The sequence below is a fragment of the Polyodon spathula genome, chromosome 1 (assembly GCF_017654505.1).
Source record: "Polyodon spathula isolate WHYD16114869_AA chromosome 1, ASM1765450v1, whole genome shotgun sequence".
NCBI classification, from domain to species: domain Eukaryota; kingdom Metazoa; phylum Chordata; class Actinopteri; order Acipenseriformes; family Polyodontidae; genus Polyodon; species Polyodon spathula.
In genome coordinates, this window is record NC_054534.1 from 78,019,691 (window position 1) to 78,030,216 (window position 10,526).

Here is a 10,526-nt window from a genome sequence, read left to right on the forward strand (position 1 = left end):
TTTTAAACATTGATGTTATTAAATCACTTGTAGACTAAAAATGATTTCCAAAAGCTATTAGTATGTGAATTATGTGACAGGCAGTAATTCTTTTGTTCTAGAAAAACTGGTCTCATTACCACCAGAGTGTTCATTTTATTACATCAGTTTATTTCATCTTAACTTTACACCACGTGTTATTTTTATCATGTACACTAATAATTTTGAGGATAACCTCTTCTCTTGTCATGTAACTCACCCAAAAAGCACATGCATCTTCTCTTTGTTGAGCTGGGGCTTTGGAGCAACATCAATGGTGGCATTAGTTGTGTCTCCACTTATTGAGAGACTTGCCATTTCACTTCGGCTGAAAGTTATTAAATCCTGCAACACCTTCTGAGGATTTTTGGATGACTGAGCGTATTTTGAGATTCAAAAAGAGGACTCGTTCTTTTTTGATACCCCTTTCTTTTCCTGTGAAGGAAACGGATACAAAAATACCTGTGAGCAGCCATATTGCAAAACCTTTTAAATCTTTATAATACACATATTGTAATTGATGGACATTGTGGCTACTTATACTGCAAATATAGATGGAAAACACACACAAATCAAAGTATTAAAAGATTATTCAATAAGAGATCACTTATATTACCTTTGTTTATTAACTGCAGTCATTGTAAAGCTTGATGAAGGATGACAGAAATTGTATAATGCTTTGCTGATGTTCTTATGTATTTCAGGATTTGTAATTAACATTTTCTGCCTATTATCTTGGTCTGTCATTAGCTTTTATCAGTGTGGAAATATCAGTAATATAAGTAAACTCTTATTATCAAGCTGTCTTTAAAATGTGTAGAAAATTCACACTTTTAAATATGTGGCATACAGTAGTGTCCACTGCTGAGCTGTAAAGACAGCTTGGCTTCAATGCCAGAAAAGGGCAAATACAACTTTTATTTATTTATTTATTTATTTATTTATTTATTTAATAATTTCTCCTTACGGCAATTAATGTATTCTTTTGCTTTTAGAACTGAATCATGCTTAATTTTTTAAGTGCAAGATACCTCATTTTCTCCATGAGTACATTCACAAGATGACTTTGCTTTTAGCTCTCAAACTTGTTGTAGCAAGTCTGGCAGCTCTGAAACAAAAGTGAATAGCAGTTTGTTAATACCATAGATGTAGATCTTTTTCAGAATGAACACACACACACTTATATTTACTCCCTTTAATACAATCAATGTGAAATGAAACAGAAAAAAACATGTTCTACCAATACTTAACCCTTTGTGCTTTGGTAGCATGTGTATATGTCTAATTCAAAACTATTGTATATCATTTTCATTAATTACCACATTATACTTATTATATATTAGTTAATATATTGAGTTTGAACATTTATGATCTAATATATTGCTTGCTACATATTACCTTAGAGATATAATAACTCTGTGTACTGCTATTGTGTAGGCTGCATACTGCACAACGGGCCTACTCACTAGTTTACCAAGCAATTTGCAAAGAGCAAAAACTAAAGAGCAAAGGTATCGAAAATGTGGTACATTATTTATATTTGAAAAAGACCCTATGAATAGGTACATATTGTTGTTTTTGATGTTTAGTACCTGTCAACAGTGCTTCGACATTAGATGCCACTTCTTTTTCTTTTTTGCATCTCAACACCTGAGAGTGAAGGTCTTCTTTTTCCTTCTGGCATTTCTCCAACTTATGTTTTGGTTTCAATAGCAGATCATCTTTCCCAGTCGCAGTTACAGCCTAAAAGATGTAATAAAAAATAAAGCTGTTATTTCAGTTACTTTAATCATGTTCACAAGACGCACAAAAAACAAGCCGGGATACAACTGTATTCCTAAATAAGAAACTATAGTGCTGCAAATGTAAAAACAGTTAATGTTCATGGAAGACCAATGGAGATCCTTGAGATAACAAATAAATAAACAGATGGACAGATAGATAGATAGATACTGTACACACACAAACATTTCTTTACCTGTGTCTTTTCAGCTTTTTTCTTTTTAAGTAAGTGCTCAACAAGATTGTCCCTGTTGCAGGTATTTGAGAGCTTCCTTGCCGCCTTTGGCTTCTATTTAAAAGAAAAAACAAGGCCAGAATCAAAACAAACCAATGGTTGAATAGCAATAATTATTTAACTGGGCACCTATGAGGGCTTGAGAGTAAAGGAAGGTGTGAGGGACAGCAAGCTTGGGAGTGTATGAGCACTTGTGTGACAATGGTGTTAGACATAGAACAGGCTGGACAGATCCCTTTACTCAAAGGACTAAGTCAGGTAACATCCTCTTGCTGCCCAGTGACAAGGAGAATGAAAAGATAAACATGAAGGACGCTTTCAAGTCCAGGTCGGGTCAGGCAGCATCCTTTGGCTGCTGGATGACAAGGAGAATGAGAGATAGAAGACAAAAGGATAGATCCCGTCACTACTCAGGCAGCTGGGTGGCGTGGAGTCAGTTAATATAAGTAGGCAAAATGTTGAGGCAGGAGGTGACTGCTGAGAATCCCTCTGCATGGCAATGAACTGCAAGAATGGATAGAAAAGTTGGAGTGCGCGAGATTCGCTGTGCTAGCAAACCTAGAATATGTAGAACTTGTGGTGTTACTGCCGTCTAGAGGTTGTGATTGGAATTAAAACCATTGGCTTCAGTGAAACAGGGTACAATATATCCATGTAGGTATCATGTCAATTTGTCACGCACTTTTCAACACCAACAATTAATCACCAGCGACAATTCATTACGGACAATAACTCGCCGATTAAGACCACAATGTGTCATAAAAGCTGTGCTAAAAACAAATAGAGCTATAATAAATGATAAATAAGATACAGTATGTATTCAATTACAAATTACATAAATAAAACCCATACTCTAACTGTACTAACTTTTACTTGTTCATGACCACCCAACTAGCAAATAAACAAGCAAAAAAAGAAAAGCTTTTCAAACCTTTATTTTAACACCAGAGGCGTCGAAATTTTGAACTACCTACAACCGCCACACCGGTCATTTTCACCTGTACCATTTTAAAGAGCTGTGATATGATAATGTACCCTCTGTTATGAATTGTCGCTGGTGATGAATTGTATCTGGTGATGAACTGCTGGTGATGAATTGTTCGTGATAAATTGTTTGTGATGAATTGTTGGTCATAAATTGTCATAGACCCATTTGGGTATTGTGATTAAAATCTTTGTCTATGTATACAAAATTTGCGTATTCTTTTTAGATTTGAATAATAAACATATTTGATGCATTTTTTTTTAAACAGTCATGTATATAAATGAGTTAACATAGGTCTACAAGATGAGCCTGCAGTATTTGTCACAATTCAGTGAGTTGGACTGACTCTCACCAGTTGTGAAAGCACAGCAGCAGAAAGCCAGAAGATAGCAGTACTGAGGCACAGGCTTGCTGTGCCTGTTGAAGCTGCTTGCTCGCTAACGCAACTTGCCACTCCCAGTAGTCACTTGATGAGGCATTGCCATGGTAGCCACTTGTTGAAATAGTTTGTAATGGGCTGGATAGGTCTTTAATACGTTGGGCGTACCTAATGGAGGTCCAGGACAGGATCTTCTGGTGGAACTGTAAATTGTGCTGGCTCTGTGGGAGTGGGTGCTGAATGGAGCAGGAAAGACTAACGTTGTAGTTCCTGCAGCCGAATAGAGAAGCTGAATGATGAGAAGAATCACCTGAGCAGGTAGGAAAATAGTTGATATATTATCTTGGCAACGCTGTGCAGAGAAATGACCTGCAGAAAGAAGCGAGAGTTTAGATATTTGTGAAGACATTAAGCTGAAGCAAGAATGACAGAGTCTGAGCCTTTGCTACAAAACAAAAAACAAACACAAGACAAAGGTAAAAAAAAGTGCTAGGTTAATATAGGAACATTTGCAGATAATAGACCTTTAATACATGGTTTATTAATACAAAATCTAAAAGCAACATAACATACTTATGAATTTTCCATCCACTCATCATCAGGGCTAGTGTAATACCGCTGTGGTGTTACTAAGGGTCTTTTCCCTTTTTTCCCCCAACAATTTCAGGTCTTCTCCCAGTTAACTTATCACACATTTCAATTAATGTTGAATCAAGATGATTATCTGAAAAAAAATAAGTAATAATATATATCTCGTGCAGTTTGATCATCTCATGGTCCTCTCGCCCAAACTGCATGAGATGACATTTCATATAGAATAAGACTTGAGACACCCTTATACGTATTATAGCAAAAATTATTTAAACTAGGCTTTTCAATTGTCCCAACTCCTTGGTCCACAGTGTCAGAAAAAAAAGACAAACGTTTATAAAAATATTTCTGCCAATGTCAGTTGTACTGTAAAATCTCTAAAATAAAACATCAGAAACATTAAGGCTTTATGCTTTGAAATTAATATCCCATACAAATTAACATACGCTACAATATCCAATAATAATAATAATAATAATAATAATAATACCAAGCATTTTTGGTACAAAATTAAGTTATTAAAGTTTTCTTTTGAAATCTAATGTCATTTTATAGAGCTTTCAAACTCACCTGAAAAATAGAGAATTTGAGCCATGTATTGAGCGGGGTTTCTGTTTTTTGTTGGCCAATTCACTAGTAGGCCTATCTCCCTCTCGAAGTCCCGAACTTCATTATTAAAATATTCAGGCTCTGAGACAGACGAAGTCTGTGGGTCCAATTTCAATTGACCCTTCTTCAAAAAAGTTATACAGCCCATACTACATCTTTCATTACCAGAAAAATGACAGTTAATAATCAGTGCCCTGCAGGAGTGCACCAACTTTTCTGACTGCATGAGGACATCTGCCAGAAATCAAAGACACAACTTTTTCAGTAACATGCATAATAGTTTTTTTTTTTTTTTAGATTTCAACAAACAAAACCCTGAATAGGTTATTATCAATAGTTTTTACTTAACTTAAACATATCTGTAATTAAAATTTTGAAAATAAAAGTAAATGAGCGTCACTTAATCCAACCCATATATCTTGAAAACCCCACCAGATAAGTCACTAATTCAAAGAGGTATGTTTTCCTGCCACATACCACTAACCAAACAGTTATTTTTCTGGGTGTCAGCATCATGGGCAAAGTTTCGCAGTACCACCCCCAAATACGTTTTTTCCTTTTTTTTAAAATGTTCAGTGTCAGATTATCATGGTGTTGGATATGCATATGTTTAAAAGGTATTACATGTATTAAGAACACAATTGTACATATAAAATACTTTGAACAGTGAGACTGGGTCAAAATAGAAAGATGGCAACTGAAAATGGCGGCACCGCATAGTCACTCAACATGTTAAGTCTCAAAATTCAACCTGTCTATTTGCTATCTGCAAAGCCTACTAATAATCTTTTCTGTGCTATTTCTGACTTAAAATCCTTTTACACAGTAATTAAACTTTAGGTTTTAAAAATGACTATTTGCTTTACTGTGTGTTCATGTGTTTGGAAGCTACTGCCATTGTCCAATACAAAGTTAACAGTTTTTTTTTTTTTTTTTTCTTCCAAAAAATGTATACTGTTTTTCTTTAGGCATAATTCCTGAAGTGGTATGATCACAACTACACCCAACTTGCATTCTGCTACTTTAATTCAAATATTTTATTAGCCCTGCTTTCTAACATTTTTTATTGCTTTACACAATCTATTTTTACGGATCAGGTCATTTTTGTTTGTTAATGCAAACAAATAAATACACTTCCTATATTTTTTTATTATTTTTTAAATAGTTTTGGGGCCCCACTTTGCATGTTCAATTCCTTCCCTTTATTGTTTTACCATCAACCCAACCATACTTGAAGCCAAACAACCTGTTGTTAATTTACCTTTGTTATTTCAGTTCCAGTTTGTAAACTGTAAAGCTGCATCAGTTAAAACGATCAAAAGGTCAAGTCCTATGATCAGATGGTCGCTGCTCCAACTGAGAACAGCTTGGTAAAACAACAATCCATACTGTCACACACTGCTGTATTGTATTAAAATTGTTATATATATATATATATATATATATATATATATATATATATATATATATATATATATATATATATATATATAATTTTATTGGGGACCCTCATACGTGCAAAATACGATGCTGCTCTAGGATAGCTCTAAGTACCTCCTTAGTACCAGTTCAACTAGTTTGACGGAAATACTTCAAGTGTTTCCCTGAGGATAATTGAGATCTATTTAAAGAATGGTCTGTTTTTGCCTGGGGTCATGTAGGGTCTTGATTGAAACAAAGATCTGGACAGGAATGGATATTGAGGGCCAGAATTGTGCACCATTTATTTTATTTAGTTTTTATTTATATTTCCAAACTAAATAAAATGATGTTTTTCTGACTACATGGGTCACAGTGGTGAAACAGAAATAATGAAAGTGCACACAGGAGATTAAAAAATATATACATACTTGTGAAATATATACATACATGTGAACACCAAGCATTCTTTTCAATAGCATGTTTTCCATTGTACTCTAAAATGTATGTATGACTGAAAATATACAATAGAGAATCAATCACAACTTTTATTACAAGTCAGCAGTGTATTATAACTACAGCAGTGCTTATAGGAAACAAACACATACATGTCTCAACAATTGATGCATTCAATTAATACATGTTTGACCCAAGCCAGATGCTGTACAAAGTTAGATTTTGCTGTTTAATATTCTTAATCTTGTTAATTAAAAAAACAAAACAAAACCAAATTAAAAAACAAACAAAAAAAAAAAAACAGTAGTTTTGAACCGATTTTAAAGACCCGATTAGTTGTGTTTTTCATTCAATCTTATAAAATTAGGAAGCAAAACCTTCAAGTGAATATCTTAAATACAAATGAGGGTGGGAACTTGAAACCATAATGATACCATAAGTGATATTATTAAACAATGGATTTACTGTGGTTAATCTTGGTCTTTATAATTTTTTTATAATACTTCTGAATTATTTGCAATGCATGTCTGTGCTTTCGCTGTATAATGGCAATTTCAAAACTATAACTGAGTTCACTTTTAAAACAGCTTTTTCTGGAAAACACTCCTGTGAATGCAGGTTAACCTGTTCTTTGAGTAGGAGGTGGCTTGGGCTGAAATCTAAAGGTTGTGGCACATATAAACTAAGGCTGGTGGTCCAAAATTCACTTTGCACAATGGAATGAAATATGCTGCTTATTTTACAGAGAGAAGCTGATAAACAATAATACCAACTGGTTAAGAAAAAATATGGCAACAGAAAAGGAGAAATATGCCCTCTTAAATGGTGACTCTGATTTAGAAGATGAATTAACAATTAATACTGTGCTGATGGAAAATGAAAAAAAAAGGTAATTTGTGTATCTAAGGAAATTAATCTGTAATGTAATAATTCTAGAGGTTGTTAAAATAGATTATAGTTCTGTGTAGAGAAGAAAAACTACTTTGCTGGCAATGTAAAATTGTGTGCATAAAATTCTGCGTTTGCTTTATTTGAATATGATTCAAACAAAAGTTTTTGGAAAAAGTAACCATGTGGAAATATGATAATATTAGCCAGTAAGAAAAATAAAATTATAAAAAAGGATACAGCATGACCACCTCTTTACACTACATATTAGTATAAAACATATATTTGTGAAATAATTTTTAATGTCTTGATTTAGTTTGATTTGGGGTATTTTGTATGGATACAATTTAAAATATAGGTATATTTTGACATGTATTGTAGTTACAGGACACTGTAGTTATTATTTACTGATATTCTGACAAAGCACTGACAAAGTTACTTTCCTGTCTGTGTTTTTTTTTTTTTTTTAGGCCCCTAAAAATAAAAAATTATAAATGTCTACATCACTTGTTCTTTCTCACTGCCTTCATCATCGTACTCAGTGTAGTCCAGGTATTATTCTCTATCTTTGTAGTCAAAATGTATTGGAAGATACAGGAGCTACAGATGGGACAAGATGAACAGCAAGAAACAGGTAAGAGAAGAAATTGTTTGTGGAATTAGCATGCTATAGGGACTATTGGAAAATGTACCCAGAAATATACCAGTATAGACACCTAGGATCCTAAACATTTTATATAGGATAAACTAATTACATCACCAATAATAATACCAATAATAATTATGTTGGTAATTGTAATAATAATAATAATAATAATAATAATAATAATAATAATAATAGGAGGTTAATTTGAAGCTACAACCTACTGTGAACCCGACAGGGCTAAGCACTCAAGGAAACCCACTTTTACAGGTGATTCCAGGTAACAGCAGCTGGGTGTTTGATGTAATCACTAATGCTGTAATATTCTCCAAGAAAACTCAGCTGTGACAAATCATACCAAATGATCCCCATTATTAATTGGTTATCTACATTCTCATGCAATGGAATGTACTGTTGCACATACTGTACAGTAGGATACTGCAGATCTTGGAAACATGTTTTTAGTTTGCATATTCTCTTAGTTTGAAAAAGTGGCAACCTGAATACTTCAGTTGGTGGGTTGATTAACACACTTGATTGACAGATTTTCCTGTAACTAGCATTGTATTCATATGTATTAGTATCATACTGAACAAGATATCCTGAGAGTGTGCTGCTTTTAGTTTGTGCTTGGTACTCAGAGTGAATCTTAGAAACACACCAGGTATGACCAAGCAGATATTTAATCTGGCCACTTTGAACAAAGTTAGATTTGTTCCCTTTGACGTACAGTCAAAGAAGCTTGGTTTGTTTTTTATACAAACAGGTCTCTGAATTAAGGACTCACACGGTGATCCAGTAAACTTTATGTTCGTTGCACAGACTTCATTATCAATAGGGGGAAACAAGAGCGATTTTATCAGAGGACATTTTGTGTTACCACCTGTTTCATATGTATCTTCTATAATTTAGGATTTAACTAGACTATATCCACCCTCCCTCTTAGTATGTAGTTAGTACAAACTCCTATTTATCTAACATTAACACTCAATAATTAAAGTAAAACTAAAGAAATGTATTTTTCTGGTTGTCCAAACAATTTATTTTTAAATGTCTTACACCCTGTTGCAGTATATTCAGCTGTTTATACCTTTGGGTCAGGTATAAACTGTGCAATGTAACCAAACTGATTCTACAGCATAACCAAGTAGCCATTTGGATCAGGTCTATGAACTTTCAGCTGAACAGTCCAGTGGTGTAAGAAAAAAAAACAAAACAAAAAAAAACAGCAAGAATGTGGCTGGACTGTAACAAAAAAACCTTTCGAAATCTCTTGAGACACACCAGGGAAAGGGTGATAAATGGAGATCTTGCATTTTAATGTCACCTTTGACAAGTTTTGTTCAGCAACAATTAAGACACACATATTTGTAACTGATGTATCAACATCTTATGAAATTCATAGCTTATATTTTCTCATTTAGCAACAAAATACTTTAATACTGTATATGTTTGGGAAAACTTGTTCATAGCACTGTAGAAATAAAATAGCAAAGTAAGCGACAATAATGTTTTCTTGTATAATTTTGGCAGCAAGGACCAGCCGTCTTGAATTGATTAAGAGTGTAATGAAGAAGAATGCCAGCGAACAAGAAGATCTTCAACTGGAATTAAAACTCAACTTATTTCAGCAGGTATGACATTGCAAGCTGTACCTTCGTAGGACTGAATCTTTGCAAACCTATTGTTTTTAAACACCATGTGTTGGATTTCACATGACACATAGACATTAAGAAATGTAAGATTTGCTATCCCATTTTTTATTATTATTTTTGTTTTTTTTGGATAAATAATTAGGGACAAGGTGGTAACTAACGATGAGGACGCAGAGGTCATGTCCTCTGTGTTTTGTTTTTTTTCATCATCATTGCTGATGCTCATGTAAAAATTTGGTAAAGTACAAAAGACTCCTTAATTTTCTCAGTTGGTTTGTAGTGTAACATAGATTTGGAGGTTCAATAGTAAATACCAAGCAATCATATAAATACTGCCAGCTGTAGCTTGAAACCTAAGTTTGACCTCAGTAGAATGTCAGCTCTAGTTACAACACTGATTAAGGACTGTTTAGCCCCTCACTCTTATTCTGCACTGAACATATTGCTGAAGTACAATAAAGAAAGAACCTTAATTTAATTTTTTTTTAATTTTTTTTTATTTTTTATATTATTTCTTTCCAGAACATCATGCATATGGATTCCAAAATTGAAAATATTACACAGAATATGGAATCATTAGAGTCTGGTTATAAGATGATGAAAAATGACATAGAGCTGAATAACAGAGATGCATTTTATGCAAAGGTAATCTTTTGAGGTTTGGTGGTGATGTATGATGCCGTGATCCTTGATGGCACATTGCAGAGAAGATACCACACAGACTTGCAGGAATTTATATGTCGGATTGAGTGTTTGAATCCAGGTTGGTCATTTAGATTAGCTCACTTTATTTTCTCAATCCTATGAGCTGATTTTGAACAAACGATAGAGCTGTCTAGATGTATTGATGCTCTGCTGAATATGAG

At 33.7% G+C, this 10,526-nt stretch overlaps 2 protein-coding genes and 2 long non-coding RNA genes across 7 annotated transcripts in view; 1 reads left to right on the forward strand and 3 right to left on the reverse strand.

Moving 5' to 3' along the window:
• Window positions 1–276: 276 nt before the first annotated feature.
• On the reverse strand, window positions 277–1,746 carry LOC121299700. The gene is made up of 3 exons (XR_005947465.1): window positions 1,611–1,746; window positions 1,050–1,126; window positions 277–453 (listed from the first exon to the last, which is right to left on the reverse strand). It is a non-coding gene; the product is annotated as an uncharacterized LOC121299700 (long non-coding RNA).
• A 256-nt stretch (window positions 1,747–2,002) lies between these two features.
• Window positions 2,003–4,125, reverse strand: LOC121299736. Its single transcript, XR_005947472.1, has 3 exons — window positions 3,973–4,125; window positions 3,568–3,768; window positions 2,003–2,089 (listed from the first exon to the last, which is right to left on the reverse strand). It is a non-coding gene; the product is annotated as an uncharacterized LOC121299736 (long non-coding RNA).
• Window positions 4,126–6,245: 2,120 nt separating this feature from the next.
• LOC121322800 (EF-hand calcium-binding domain-containing protein 14-like) overlaps window positions 6,246–10,526 on the forward strand; it is an 11,169-nt gene continuing 6,888 nt past the window's right edge. The window contains exons 1-4 of one of the 3 annotated variants that reach the window (XM_041263115.1): window positions 6,246–7,363; window positions 7,833–7,996; window positions 9,539–9,639; window positions 10,183–10,305. In XM_041263115.1, the coding sequence (XP_041119049.1) occupies window positions 7,263–7,363; window positions 7,833–7,996; window positions 9,539–9,639; window positions 10,183–10,305 (489 nt within the window). In that variant the 5' untranslated portion in view covers window positions 6,246–7,262. The remainder of the gene's footprint in view (window positions 7,364–7,832; window positions 7,997–9,538; window positions 9,640–10,182; window positions 10,306–10,526) is intronic. The other 2 variants (XM_041263106.1, XM_041263123.1) reach the window with 2 other exon arrangements.
• Window positions 7,875–10,526, reverse strand: part of LOC121322782 (2-hydroxyacylsphingosine 1-beta-galactosyltransferase-like) — a 51,696-nt gene continuing 49,044 nt past the window's right edge. The window contains exon 7 of one of the 2 annotated variants that reach the window (XM_041263094.1): window positions 7,875–7,962. In XM_041263094.1, the coding sequence (XP_041119028.1) occupies window positions 7,918–7,962 (45 nt within the window). In that variant the 3' untranslated portion in view covers window positions 7,875–7,917. The remainder of the gene's footprint in view (window positions 7,963–10,526) is intronic. The other variant, XM_041263080.1, reaches the window with a different exon arrangement.